Raw genomic sequence first — 16,609 nt, 5'->3', positions numbered from 1 at the left:
CCAATCTAGACCAAACACATTCAATGTATACATTTAATGAAATACTCATAGACGTCTCTAGATAAATAATTTTGCTTTTTGAGGTTCTGAATATGTTCCAAAAAAACGTTTAAGTGGAATAAAGCAAACGAATCTTTATCCGATCAATTAGAAATTATAATTAATGAAAGCCTGTAGGTGGTAAATTAAAAAAAAATACTTTATAATTTTTATGCAGTTGTTTGAAAAAATAATTAATAACGACTAAAAAGTTATTATTTTTAAACGACATATTTATTACTTCGTATGCGAAAAACCATCCTCGATTGATAATGGCTTGTAAGATGTTAACATATTTTTCCGAGTGGTATACCTGAGACAGCTGCAGCTCTCAGTGTAGTCTCCTAGATGATAGTTATTTTGTAGTACACATTATTGCAGCAGACCGGTGATCTGTGACTGTGCGAGTATCACACGGTGCGTAGCAAAGCTGTGTGACACGCGACATAAATATTATTTCGTATATAACGATAATAATAATTTGTTATTATTGTTTGCACCTCGCGCGATGGATGCGGCAGCGGCGGCACTCGGAAATTTCTTATTGTCTGTGCCGCTCTGCAATCGTGTGTTGTCGGCAACAGTAATAAGACGAAGGTCGTAAATTTCAATGAAACGCATGAAAGTTGTGTTATTTGTACTCGGTGGTAGCGGCGGCGGCGGCGGCGGTGACGACGACACAAAGGTATACGTATATGATATCTCCTCGTGTTATTATATGGGTGTGCACACAAAGACACGGGTCGAAAGCAGAAAACGACGACCGGGAGCGAGCGCGGGTGCTTAAATTGAATTTAGCGCTAAAACTTTTCTTGTATTTTTTTTTTCTTATCGTATTTATATACACATCATATAAATGTATATATATATGTATAAAAGATATCGTATATATTTTCTGGGTTATTATTTTTGTTCGCGGCGCCCATCTCCGGGACTACTCTGATCTAATTTATATCCGGTGATGGTGGAGGTAGCAGCCTACAGAGTTCCTTCGGTCGTCGCGTATCATTTATAACAATTTTCTTTTGGCGCGCAATGGATACACACGTACACACACACACACACACACACAAGCACACATAAATAAGGGACGATGGTGAAATAACGAAGGGTGGATAAAAAATATATACACGTATTAATGTATATACATGTATAGTATAATATGCGTCGTCGTGTCCGGGGAGCGCGAAAAGAAACGTTTTACACGTCTCCGGAGATTATACGCGGGCACAGGGAAGGCCTATTATATGAACGCCGCAGTCATTTTTACGTTAAATATTTATGCAAAAGAAGTTATTAACTTTTTTTTCCGTTTTAGCTTTCTTCACGGTTTTTTTTTTTTTTTTTTTTGTAAGGCATCTCTAAACACGCCCAATGTACCGCTGCCGAGACCTATAATAGTCATCGCCGTCGCGCGTATAATATTTATAAATAGGGTCTTGTGGACCACGTAGAGAAAATACAAGTATACGTTTATCGCAATAATTGTTATTATACCATCTTATGCCGTATAATATCGTCTTTGTTTAAACATTTTTCTTCGCGCTGCATAACGTATTAATACGCATATATAACACGCACGCAGTGAAATAGTAATAATAACGATAATAATAATAATAATAATAATATGCCGCTATTCTCGTGTTGCTGTATGCACACGTTTTTCACTTCTCCGCCGTCCGTTCGTCGACGTAGCGGCAGTTCTCAGCGGAGGCGGAATTGATGGATGACGTTTTCGATCTGCCGCTGTCCGCGCCCGCTCGTATTATAACTTGCCGAAACATATTCCCGAAACGTTTAATAACAGCACGGCGCGCGCGCTGGCAAACGTGAAACAAATAAAAAACGACAACGCGGAAAATCTTCCATCACGAGTCACACGGACGGGGCAAGTAGTCACGATGGAGGGGAAAAACGGGGAAAAAAATAATAATATATATATGAAAAACGACTTTCACGTCTCACACGCCCACCCGCCACTCCTTCGTACATAGTGTGCGGTACCATAATGAGAGAAGAGCCTCGAGAATCGAATAATATACGAGAATTGAACGAACGATTTTTTTATTTTCCGTTCACACCCCTCGTCGCCGTGGTAGTCATTTCTTTATGATGTACACGACGACGCTTCTTGCTCTGTGTGTATGCGTGTGCGGTGTGTCTTAAGGGGTTGCCAGATGCGACTTCCATTACGCCAATTTCTCTTTACGTGTGGGAGGGCGACGGCGGCGATGGTAAACGACGTACACTAACGACGTAAAATTTTTATAGTGTTGTCGTGCGCCGACGGTTGTGTGTATAAGGTGTGTTCGATGGTCGGGGGTTGGAAATGGTGAGAGGACGAGGAGAACCGGGAAACAATGTCGCTAAAACGTCAAACATTAAATTACATTTTTATTCGAATTTCTCGCAAACAACACTCTGGTGGGTTAAAAATGGTATATTCTGGTTGAGTAAAAAACCCAGCGCAATCGTTACGTGTTGGAGAAAAAACTTTGTCAATAACGATAAGCTTTAAAGGCGAAATGACGCGCCGGTTTCATCCCTCCTTCAACCCAGTGTATAACCATTGCAGTATGCTATGCAGCAATAATATATAAATAGTAGTGCATCATCGTATTAAAAATGAATTTTGGTTGAATCTCGGTGTTCGAAGTTGCCTTGATTGGTGTGGATTGTCGTTTTATTTTCTATGACTCAAAAAAAAAAAAAAAATGACAATTATGTTCCAATTATATACCTTAGTACAATAATACGTTTATGTAACTTCCGCAGTTCGTGTGCCGTTAAATCCAAATAATCCAGAATAGCGACTGATGCATTTAACGGGTGGCAATTTTACCAGGGACGCGTACAGTAAATTAAAAATCGGCAGCCAACATTCGACGTGTTATCGAAACGCCATATCGTTTAATTGATTCAATATATTATTATATACGGCTAACGGTTCACGACGGCGTCACTAGATACAATGCTAGCCAGACACATGGTCGATAGTGCCTATAATATTATACTTTTGTCGATCAAAACAAACACAGCCGCATAATAATATAGAATACGCGTACATATAGACGGCTGGATGTGTAAACTCGCATATCATATTTATATAGGTACAACGATAATAATAATAATACTAATCACTAATCAACCACGGCGACGGTGGCAGTGGTGGTGATGGGATTATATCGCGGTTAATTACGCGGCATTAACGACTATATAGTAGAGCGGCTTTTCGTATTGTTTTTGGGTGGCCGGGATTTCGGGTCCATTGTTCCGAAGGAATAACAATAACAATAACAATAGTAACACACACGCAGACGTTTTTGGTAAAGCTGGTCCAGTATACACACACATCGGGCGCACGTAATAATTAGCAAAACCTCCGCACACAATATTGCCCACAAATCTAGATATCACAGAGGTGGCGGCAGTAGCGCCAGTCTACACACACACACACACACATATATATATACACACACATTACACATAATATTATTATTATTATTATAATAATATAGTGGCGGGCTCATCACGGGCCGTCATCATCGCCACCACCACCACCATCGCGGCTGCAGAGTATTATCGGTCCAGTGTTTTAATCTAATATCGTTGTTTCCCCATTGTACCCGCGTCTGTTCCGCTTTTGTACGGGATATATATTATTATATTATATATAAATATCTATGTATGCATGTGTGAAAGCGTCCGTCCGAATGCCCATTGTTTCTACAAAACCTCTGGCTGCGATCAAATGCCATCCCTTCCGGGGATCATCGAAACGTGTCTATGTATATATATATATATATATAAATATATACAATAATGATAGTAATAATGATAATGATAATATTACTGCGATATGTTTATACATGCGTTCAGTTATAATATAACAATATAGAATTGTATGTATCGATGTGTATGTATAATATTAAATTACACGCAAGTACATGACGTGTGCTGGTCATGTTTAAAGCTAGTGGTCCTACACTCATACCACCTCACGCAGTGCAGTACGACATGATAATGTTTTGTGTTGTTCTGCTGCTATCCGATTCGAATCCGTTGTGCGTACGAAAAAATCGATATACCTATACAATACGCGCGGATGACTGGTACAGCAGCGGTCCGGCTGCAGGGATATTCCGTCGCATCGCGCTTAGGACGGTTAGATTGGAGGGGGAGAGTTTTATAGTAATAAAATAAAGAAAAATTTTAATATCGAAATATTAATGTCCCGACAAATCCTCCCCGTCCGTATTTTTATTAATAATATTCTTTACAAATACTTATCCTCTTCGTATTAAATATACAATAATATCTCGGCTCTGCCAGATAAAGCGCGTGGGATTACGCGCACAAAATTTCTTTTGTCGTTTCTACGATGCGGAGTAGTAAATATTATGACCGGCTCTTCGCCGCGACCGACCGGCCGTTCTCTTCCTCCGCCGGAGTTTTCTTAAAAAATAAATAACCACTGTATAATGTATATATATATAACTGTAACACACCGGGGATTTATTTCTGCACTATCATCATCGTTATACTACAGTTATCTAATAGTTATCTACTGCGAATTCGTTGACGGCCGTGACGTAAAAAAAATAAGAAGTCATATTGTCGCCTTTTAGTAAACCGAACATCGTACGGGGACGTTGAAGTTAATATCCGTCATCGTGGTATCGGCTTTCTCCCTTATCTGCAGACCAAAGTTTGGGTCGCGGGGGTGACAGCGGTGGAAGAAAAAATATTGGATTTCAATTGAAAACTCGTTTTTCTCGACCTGACCCCGAAATGCGGACAAGATGGATTCATTTGTCACCGACCGTATCGGCCGAGTGTGTATGAAAAAACACCACCCCCACAGGACACATTTTCGGAATCATAAATTCACTTTGCTAACTTTTTGCCGCGGGGACGTGTCCTTTTTACGCTGCTTTTGATAGCCAGTTGATATATTACCAGTTGGTAACTTTCCGATACAAGCACACGCACATACATATACGAAGAATACGATTATATTATATTATACGGACTGACGGGACGGCCAAAATGTGAAAAATAAAAATATAATATAATATCTTACAATATTTTTAATACGCAGTGCTTATATAGTTATATAGTACCTATAACAATGTGAAAATGTATGAATTCTAAAGAATGATGTTATTTCGAAACTAAGTAAATTGAAAAAAACCATTTCAGAAAACCACGTAAAGTTTCGTTTCAATAATCTCCGGTTGACAGGTCTTTTTAAAAAGCGTTTGTCCACCAACCAGCGTTATATATTATATATAGAAAAGAACGTTTTATATTGGTCTCGAGTGTAAATTTATCGTTCGAAATAAATTCCAAGTCGCCTTTGAATTAGTCGTAGCTTTGGTGTATGTGTATTGTAAATCACGGGTAGGGCGTAATATCGCTTTCGACCTTCACGTTTACACACATACACGCACACACACACACACATACATAAGTATATATATTTGACTCCACGCAGAATATGGTACCCAAAGTCGTCCCTATAGCACTTAAAAATACGATCTAGTCCTGACAGTCATTGTCTCAGATATACACGATAACTAATTATTATTGCTGTCAGCATGGAACATAGCATAATACACGAGCTTGGACAACAGCTATAACAATAATAAACAAATTAATGATAAACATATATACCGCGACGGTGAAATGATATGGTTTTTCAGTTCAAATATTATAATAGTGTGCTCACACGCGATACGCGACGGTACACATCATAACCGGACGACCACGGGACAACTCGTCGTGGGAATGAAAGAAATACCTTTGGATGACGCGTATTTTGATACGATTTTTTATTATATTATATACGATTAACAGCATGCGAAAAATAACTGTCACCTTGGTACCGCCTCACAAGACGACAAAAACTACGAATTTACGTAGCATATTATTATATGTGTGTCGTATGTGTGCATCACGCAAATCCAAAGGCGGTCGCCTGCCGCGACAAATACGCGGGTTTTGCGGTCGCGACAGCGCGTAATCTCCGCAACCTCCGACTGAGATTATACGCTTGCCGGACGGGACGTCATTATTCAATCTAATGGACCGCGTTAATCGCGTCGCACCGTGACCCTTTGCAGGGACGCAGCAACGAGGTTTCCTCGTTTAGCCCCGAGGATTATGATATCGTATCACCGGCGCGGAGACGATGCAGATGTATGGAAGATGAAATCGTTTCGTTTGTGTCGCTTGCGAAACTTTCGACAGCGCTCGTTGGGACTTTGATTTAAAATAGATGCATAAAATATGACAATACATTCGATGATGATAAACAGTGAGTTGTATAATTTTATTACTCATTTGTTGCCTAAAACAAAATTTGTATTTTGGATTTACCAATTTATATTTTACGGTCAACGCGGTTAACCTACACATACGGAATTAAGTTTCCGCAAGCTATCTATCAACCTAATCGGTTCGTCACATGGCGTAATACTTTATGATATATAATAATATGGAGCAATACATAAATGATACTATACAATTTAGATACTTTAGTGCGATTGCGATTAGCGTAGACTTAAGTTATAAGTATTGAAAATAATAAATATTATTATAGTCGTCGTATATTTAAAAACACGAAATGGTCCACTACTGAATGCAATATATTATCGGTCTGTCGATTCTGAAAATATAATCAAGCGAAATTATTATATTGGTCTACGATAAGGTCGTGTTTAGCGCAATCGATAAACTCCCATTTTATATATATATATGGTCCGTGTCGGTTGTACCGCATTCCGCGCGCACCAAAGCGCACGCGACCGATTTACCGGTATATACCCATCATCCCGGAGGAGAGGCAGAGCTGGCCGGTATAACGCACGACCGTCGCACTAAAACATCTCGTCGTGACGTGTGCAGGTGGTGGTGCCCGCCGCCGAATCAATTACCATTCGGAATAGGATAATAATATTATTACTATTAATATTTAATACGGTTGCGCGTGGGCAGCAGTGGCTGCAGCGCACAGGGTGCCGCCGCGCACACAAAGCTATCGGCCACTACCGATCTCTGCTCTGTCCGGGTATTACGTGCAGCAACAACAGCAGCAGCAGACGACGACGACGATGTTGCGCGACTTGCGCCGCATGTCACTGTCACGAGTTTATATTACGATTATTATTATTATTGCCGTTACTATTGTAGAGGAACAATATTCAATACGTATATAATATGTTAATATGTATGTATAAAAACCGTTTTTGATTTAGTTGAAACGCCTTTTTTATTTTTCCAAAGTGGGTGTGTTGTACGGCTATTCCTTGTCCGCCGCCAGCTGCTAATTACAAGGCACTCACTCCGGCGCGCGCGTGTGTGTGTGTAAGTATATTGTAAACGCTCGTGTCATTTCAATCGAAATACGTTATCGGTCGACACACATCTATCTATATTATATATTTGTGTGTATAAAATATGCGCTCTATATATTGATAAAAAAAAAAAAATACAACTTATAATAATGAATCACCGGGTGGGCGATCGTCGAACGCGCGTATTGTATATTTTAATGTATACACATATGTACGTAATAATGTTATAATGTACAATATTATTATTATTATATGCACACGTTTGTCCAGACGGAATAATAACACGATGATAATATACAGTGATAAAATATCGTTTTTAGTGTTTTTACGTACCTATATAAAATTATACGTGAAACGAGTTTGGAGTTTTATGATATTATATTATTATACTAACGTTCTTATTCAGGTTCGATTTCAGAGGTACAAATAATAATAATCGTATTTGAGCTTTTTCAAAAAGTCTGTTGCTGTTATACTGCCTCCGTCGCCGCCGCCAACGCTGTCGATTGCCTTTTATACTGTCAAAACCAAAAATTCAGTTTCGTTTCGCGTTTTAATTCCCTCCGTACTGAATCCGTTTTAATAATTAACTCCCTCTTTCTCGCTTTGAACTTTTAACCCTCGGAAAAGAAATTAATAATCTTGTTTTAAATGTATACAAATTCGGTTTACGAGTAGTCTCAAAGGAATGTGCTCCGGGGCGTACGAAACTTTCCCATTAAAAATCTGGACGTCACTTACAAATCGTTCGGAATGACATTGAAAGTAATTCTAATTAGGTACTGTATTCTGTTCTGAAACTACGAGTTTATGACATGACGTTCGATCAGATAATGTGCCACCGATCGACTCTCGAAGAAATAACCAAGAAATGTAAACATTTTTTTTTTTATATATATTATAAATATTATTATAAAGTTCGTTTGGACCTTCACATATTATTCTAAAATGAAAATATTATTTATTAAATTCATACCTAATTATCGTATATTGATACAATTCTTTCAATTAATGTGTTAAAAATGTATATAAAATGTATACTAACATCTTGGTCTTGGATTATATATATAATTATACATATTATCTAAATAATATAATACAAAACATGAGAGTATACCTATTAGGAATATAAACTTTTAAAATAATTGTGTATTTAAAAAATAAATAGCAATTTCTGTAGCATTATTTTAAAATATCATAAATGTATATAACGGTCTGTAAAACGTGCATATGATATAGGTCAAAAAATTATTTAAAAAATTTGATAGTCGCATACGATAATATGATAAAAAATATTAAAACTGTTATCGTAAATCAAAAACTAAAATATTTTAACGAACATTTAAAAAAAAAATATATTTTTATTTTCCACTGGTGAGTAAAACGTACGACGTTACGTTAGCCTTTGTTGAATATAATATGAGTGTGAATTTTATGTGATCAAATTATCGTGAATATTGATAAGCACACGCTTGAACTTAGATATATCCGGTTGCCAAAGTAATATAGAAATTATCTTGCAAACTAGACAATAACTAAATTGTTTTGACTTTATATTATTTGCAAATTTAATACCTACTAGCAATTTATTATCATATACCATATTGTATTATTACGCGCGTATAACGGTGATGGAAAATTAAACAGTGCAAAGGGCGTAGCGTATATTATAACGTATTTAATGTTATTATTTTACATGTCGAGTGTTGTAGCTATATATATATATAGAGTGTGCGAGTATGCAATATCAGGTTATATTCACCAAACACACATATATGCGATTAATATTATTTAATATAAATCATTGCGGCTGTGACGGCGGACGTACTACGCTGCTGTTAGAGTTAATGAATTGCGAAACATTGTTTTATCGCCTCCGGCATGATTATTCGATAATAATCACGGCAGGCCTAATTATTGTACCTCCGCCAATCCAACAAGCATACTACCACTGCAGGCAGCTATATAATATAATGCTGTATATACCTACACGCCCGCTGATTCCGGAATCCGTCCGGTCGGATTTTCGATCATCTGCGAATACACACGCATACAGATAAACACATACAAACAGACTACGCATAAACTTTCCGTAAACACATTATAATATATACATGTACAATATATATGCACTCGCACCCACCTCCACCACCACCTCAGTGCGTATGTCTATGTCGATTAATTTAATATTAAATCCTCTCCGACTCTCTCGCTGTCTGTCTCTCTCATTCATTCTTTCTCTCTCACTCTCTCCCTCTCTCTTACTCTCGTACACTCACCCTTGCTATGCCACACTCGACCGGCCGCCGACGAATCTGAGATTTCGTTTCAATTAACATGGTCCCGGGTCCGGAACGTTGGAGTTTAATATTATAATCGTAAGGAGTTTTGCGCGTTGCACACACAGGATACGTGTGTATTAATAATCATAACTCAAAACGGCAAAGCCCCCAAAGGGTTTTGGTAACACACGCCGCATAACCGTATAGTACCTACCGATGGTGGGCGGATGGTCGGCGGGTAGTGACTGAAAAGCGGGTAGAAGACGATGCCGCGGCGTTTCGCTCCAGAAATCTTATACTTATTACTTATTCGACCCTTCTGCGTAACGGGCAAAAGTTTAAAATCTTCTACTGCCGTTCGCCTGCCTAAAATGTACCACCACTACCACCACTACAGCAGACGAACTACCCTCTAGCCCGGGGCCGTTTCTCGGGTTATTATTGTTTCACCACGCCGCCGAATCGGATTTCGATGATGTGATGTTGCTGTTACTGCTGCTGCTGTTGATCCTGTATCACAACCCCTTCAACAAATTAGCATGACGGCGGCCGCCGTCGCTGTGCGCGGGACCCCCACCACAACTTGTCAGATTGCGAGGACACTCTTTTCGGCGTATTTTTCGCACGTGTTTATTAAACACAAACAAAAGACACGCTGCAGCGCAATAGTGTCGAGAGGATTAGTCAAATTGAACAATACAATATATCATTACAGAGTGCAAATAGTAGGTATATATATTATTATTGCGCGTGTCACGTTAAAAGACGATGGAAAGAAAAACGGTTTTTTGATGACGATAAAAAAAAAATCGTCAAATAGTAATAATATGTATATTATACACCTAATAATTATATGGGTATACTTGCATACCTTGTACGTGGGTCCTGATGAAAGAAAAAACTAATACTAATATACTACTAATAAAACGAATGGCTAAGGAGAGGAAAAAAAAAACGTTCCGACAAAACGAAAAAGAAAAGAGAGGAATTATCATAATTATTATCGAATGGCCATAACGTCGGGATTAAATGAGCGGAGAAGAAGAAAAAATCCCCATCGGAGCCGGTAGAATGATAAGGGGAGTTGTGTATTTAAATTTTAATCAAAACATCCGATTGAATCAATATATATAGCTGTCGGCGGAAATGAAAGGGAACAACATCCTAAAGACAAACAGGACTTTTAATATGCGGGCTCCCGCTATCCGCGTCGGCGGCGGTCCGGACATTCTTCTCGTCGTACAGTATTATTATTATTATTATTATTATTATTATTACTACTACTACTACTACTGCTGATATAATATATACACAAAGAACGGATTAGAATATATGCGATTCCGGCGCGCGGACTAATGAAAATTCACCCTCCACACGCGACGGGAAAGAAGTCAAAGAACGTTACGGGAATTAATTTTGCCGATCTCTTTTTCTCCGTCTCTTTTTATAACAGTCTTTATTTTGATTTTATTTGTTATTTATCCTGAAGATCCAAATTTCTGACGTCCCACAGATAAGAAACCGTGTCCGCGGTGAATTCGTCAAAATGACGACGCGGCCGCTGTTGAAGAATATTTTCGGTGTATTATATTATACTCTTATTACCATAATAATATTATTATTATTATATATTTTTATACACTGCGACGGGCCGCGGATAAACGATAATTAATTATCGGTGGATGGCGGCGAACGTGTCCTCACCCAGTTGGATCGACCAAATGATATACTGTACACGACAGCGAAATCCCAGCGGAACTTATCTGTGCGGCGACACGCCGCCACCGCCGCTCGAAATTTTAATCTCGTCGGGACCCGTAATCTCGTTCGCAAACGAATCGCTCGACGACCAACGACAACGATAAAACTACCATATTTTTTCGGTGCGTTGTCGTGGCTATAGGGGGCGTTTACGTGACAGATAGGAGGTACAGGTAAATCGTACAGCTAATAATATGTAATTCAACGGGAGATGGTGGTTTTGTGTGTCACTGGCGTGGACGAGTCTAGCGCGCGGATTCCAAGCGATAAGACCAGCTGCTGGTGAAGAACCGAAACAAATTTATTTTTTTTCGTATAAAATTCAATATCGTTGTTGTATATTTAACTTCAGGTACGTTCGAACACGATACACCATCAATGTAAATGTGTGTGTGAGCGCGCGCGCGAGTTTATTTTTTGGACGACTATGCCGAACCGGTTTCGAAATATGTATTATTATTAAAGTATTAACGCCGGCTCCGGTACCACGATCCGGCGAACCCTTTCTTCGGCCAGGTCTGGTCCTCTGTGCGACTCTGTTTGCTCCTCGAAAACGGAGACTTTCGAATATCGTATAGTAATATACTAATATATTACTATTATTATTATATGTATTGTCATCATTATAATATCATTATGTAAAGACAAAATGAGTCGTCGTGGTCAATATAATACACACGCGCAAAATAAATAATATGATACGTAGCAGCGTCGTTTTCAAAAACTCGTTTTCGAACAATAATTATACACACACATACACATGGTGATATTTTATATAGGTACGCGAAATCCATATTACGGCCGCGGCGGTGAGTTTCCAAAGACATTTTCTTCATACACGTATAATAAAAAAAATAAAAAGCTATAATATTATTATAACACGGTCACTGGCGTTGAAACGAAACCTTATCGAAAAACCGTCTTTCGCATAATGTGACATAATAATGTTTAAACTCAATATACCTACCATAAAATACAACACGCGAGTCGTTAAGTATGTAACCAACATATATCCATATGATATATTATTGTGTCGGTTTGATTTTACTTTATTTTTTTTTATTATTCTATCGTATCCGTAATGCTAAAATAAGTCGCACGGCACTGTCTTTTTTGCACCGGAAGCAACAGCAACTCGTACGTAATAATAATATTGTACCCCGTCTATCATAACGATGATTATAATAATATATTGTAATATACCGTGTGATATGTATAGTGGCGTATCGCGTGACGAAAACATTGACGATAATTAAAAACTCGTATTTAACGTCGATGATGTATATTAAATATAATACGCGCATTATTTTATTATGTGTATTATAGAGGTACGTGGGGACCGGTGCCAGACCGCGCTGTACGATGTCATAACGCGCGTGCATAATGGTTGATTTATGTTAGGCGATATATATAATATGTGTGTACACAAGACGAGACGATTAGACGATTTCCCGGCGTGCCGCCTACACCGTTATTATAATATTATTATTACGCGTATACTGCACATACTGCGCGCGCGTATGTGTGTGGGGAAATTCGTATATTTATAATAATAATATTATCATTTGTCGGTTTTTGCGAGATATTCTCGATCACGCGACCGATTTCGTTTGAAACGGGTATCCTGTGATGTACCGTGATGTGTATAAGATATACGCATGTTCTCTCCGCCGCCGCTGTCGACAACGGTCTACTCCGCAGGACACCGATTGCGTGGCTGCTGTGAGCATAATAATTATATGTATAATATTATCATTACAATATTTTAATATTACACATCGGCGCTTTCTTTGGGATTTATACAACGATATGATAATATTGTAGTTCTATACTACGACGAACTCTATACTATTATTGTTATATAATAATGATATTGTACGCGCACGGGTTACGACGATAATAATGTGTACCGCAGCAGTCATTTCCGACGAGTGCTGCAGATGGAAAATTAGTCATTTCCGATTTTTATTATTGTCATTTTCGTTGTTACACCGTCGCAGTGCCCTCGAAATTGCCGACGTCGCCGTTATTACGTTTACGATTATTGTTATTACTATTATATTTGTATTATCATTATGTAACGCATTTGAAATGTCTTTTACGCGTGATATCGCCGCAGAGCGAAATGCATTAAAAAAATACGCTGCCCCTCCGCGTTCGCGTGTGTTATATGTATATATTTATATAAGTATATTTATTGACGATAGTAAAGCCCCCGAATTATGCAGATGTATATTATATACATGCCGCTGCTGCTGAGACGTTAAAAGCTTTCGCTCATTAAGACACACGAAAAGGACTTTTTCGGTTATTCGAGTCCCCCGGCACCACACTGTATATTACTACTCTTAATGTCTTAATCGCATCGTCCGCCACCGATGAATTTTCGAAATGTTTTATTTATGTGCGTACAAATAAATGTATATATATAATATTATATATACATTTATGTGTATACTTATCGTGGAGTAGGAACTTAATGGAAAATGGTCGTGGAATAAAACGTCATAATTATTATGTATACGTATATCTTTTTTAATAGTATTATGAATCAATTTTTTTTTAATTTTTTGTTTGGTTTTTCGTTTTTGCAGAGCCAACGACGAACGAGTGGGTGATATAAATCGAGCGCTGAGCTTTGATCAGAAAGCAAGGGATTTGACATCGCAAAACGGTACGTCCACGTTATAATAATATAGTAAATATGGTATTAAATGTAGCTATAATATTATACTATATGAGTACCACCAATTATTAGCCACTCAAACAGACGTTACAATAACTCAATTTTTCTATTATGCTGCAGGTTCGTCCGAAGGACACAGCCCAGTGTTGAACCTGTCCAAAACGGGAGGCGATCATTCGGGACCGGCCAGCGATCATTCGGCAGGCGGCAATACAAACGTAGACGACGAAGACGACTTAGACGAAGACGATGACAACATTTCTGACGGCGAAGAAGACGATATCAAGGATCACGGTATAAATTATTATTATTATTATATACGATAAAATGTTTTGGGATGGTAAAAAATATCATTTTTTTTTTTTTAAACTCGGTTCACTTTATGCTTCAACTGTAAGATGTAAGATATTAGATGTGGGTATACCAAATATAATTGTTCAAACGGAAAAAAATAACGAATTATTCACAAACCATTGGAAACAATAATATCAAAACGGAGAACGTTCTACTTGAGTGCATCTTTGACACAATATAAAACCATCATGTCGGTATAATAAAGTGAAAAGCGGATTGTAGGGGAGTTGGTGTGTATTGTGGTTATAGTAGTGGTAGTGGTAGTGCGGCGGTGGTGTAATTCGAGATGGGAATACCTTTTTATAGGATATTATATTATCGCGTACGTTTGGGTTCAATTAAAATTATTAGTTTTGTATGTATTGTGTTATTTGTATACGTTATGCGACCGCAATATCGATTATACTGTACAGGCGATGATATAATATATTAAATTATATATGTGTGTGTGTGTGTGTGATGTGCATCATACAAAGGGCAATTTGAAATCGTCAACGCAAATAACGACGTCCGGCGTGCAAGTAAATACCCGTGTCCGTTATTATTTTTCGACTGGTGTAGGTTTCAAAAATATCGATTTAAACAATTAAATTAATCAAATAATAATAGCACTTATATAAAAGTATAATAAATTTATGACATATTTTATTTATTTGTTTTTGTTTTTAACGTGTTCAGACCTCAGCGACAATCCGGACGTGGGAGGCAATAGTAGCGCGCACGGTAGCGTTACGCCCCCACCACAGGCGTTGAACTTTGGTTCCGCCGGTTCCGGGGACATGGGTTTACCGTATATGACCACTGAGTCGCTACTTCGGAAGATACAAGCCCTGCTTAAGGCCGCTGCTGACAAGATTCGAGATGACGACCGCGCGTTGAACTTCGAAAAAGGTGAGGCCCTTTAAACAATATATTTTAGATAAATTAAGTATAATGTGTTTTGGTCGACGAAAAGGCAACAAATAGATTATTTGATCGAAACCGAAGTAAATATATAAATAAAATGTTAGTCAACATTTTTGGAGAAAATGTCTCTTATAGCTACAATGAAGTTTTGTATTGAATTATTTAATGCAGATATACAGTTTTATGTGTTCAAAGTGGAATTCCGTTTACTGGTATACCTATGTGTCGTCAAAAATAGACCATCAATTTTCATTTTTCCCACAATTATTGAAAATTTATTATATTAATGTTTTTCGACAATCTAACCCTATTTATATTATTAGTAGTAAACAATCGTTCTTTTAGCGAATCATAATAGATTATCTTTTCAAAAAATCGGTATTGATGTATCGATTGATACTGTCATGTCTTCCATCGTCGTTTCTTTTTTATGTCTCAACTAGCTTACGCAAAGCTACATAACACAAAGCTTGCCTAACGATGTCGTAGAAAATGGCATTTTATGATAAATTCACACCTTCCACCCACGTCTTGACCCCGTTGAGTTTCAATCAGTAAGTCGATTAGTATATATGTATTTTTTTATTGCAATGTAGATAGACATTTATTATTAAGCTCGTCGTTCATAATGTAATACCGTTTGTGATATTTCATAAACATCATAAAACGACGCGGAATTCGACCGACCATTCCGTGAGACCTATAACCGGTTGAATAACATAAACACTACAAGTATATACGTTATACTTACATATTGTATCAATACTATTACCCGCTCGTATATTTCTCGGTCAGTTGTCAAATAGGATATTTAAGACGATGGTAAACGCGTTTAATAGTTTCAGAAGAATTAGTGACGGGACAGAAATCATACAACAGTTTAGAGGTCGAGTAAAAGCGAGTCCTCGTACCGGAGAGCACAAACGACAAAACAAATAAACACGCCGACACAACATACTGAACCAACGTCAGGACGGGTTTTGTGGGGCTCGGCGACTTTATCGTCGTTCACGATAAATCCGGCGGTGCCGCGGACGCCGCGTTATAATTATAAAATCGCTGAACGAGAGCAATAATCATTGCCGATACACCGTTAAATGATACAAACGAGAAATTTACGTGATGGTTGACACGATCGTGTAAAATTGACCAGGTCCGTTTTAATTACGCCCAGTCGGGAAAAAAATCAAAACTCGCCTGTCGCAATAGTAATAACGCGATAA

The 16,609-nt window shown here is 37.9% G+C and overlaps 1 protein-coding gene across 2 annotated transcripts in view; it reads left to right on the top strand.

The window, feature by feature from the left end:
- Positions 1–16,609, top strand: part of LOC113556491 (dachshund homolog 2) — a 120,375-nt gene that overhangs the window by 70,851 nt on the left and 32,915 nt on the right. For both annotated transcript variants that reach the window (XM_026961469.1, XM_026961461.1), the window contains 3 exons: positions 14,035–14,114; positions 14,247–14,420; positions 15,159–15,371. In XM_026961469.1, the coding sequence (XP_026817270.1) occupies positions 14,035–14,114; positions 14,247–14,420; positions 15,159–15,371 (467 nt within the window). The remainder of the gene's footprint in view (positions 1–14,034; positions 14,115–14,246; positions 14,421–15,158; positions 15,372–16,609) is intronic.

Source organism: Rhopalosiphum maidis, chromosome 1, assembly GCF_003676215.2.
Source record: "Rhopalosiphum maidis isolate BTI-1 chromosome 1, ASM367621v3, whole genome shotgun sequence".
NCBI classification, from domain to species: Eukaryota; Metazoa; Arthropoda; class Insecta; order Hemiptera; family Aphididae; genus Rhopalosiphum; species Rhopalosiphum maidis.
Note: the sequence above shows the minus strand (reverse complement) of the source record. Positions and strands in the feature narration are given on the sequence as shown.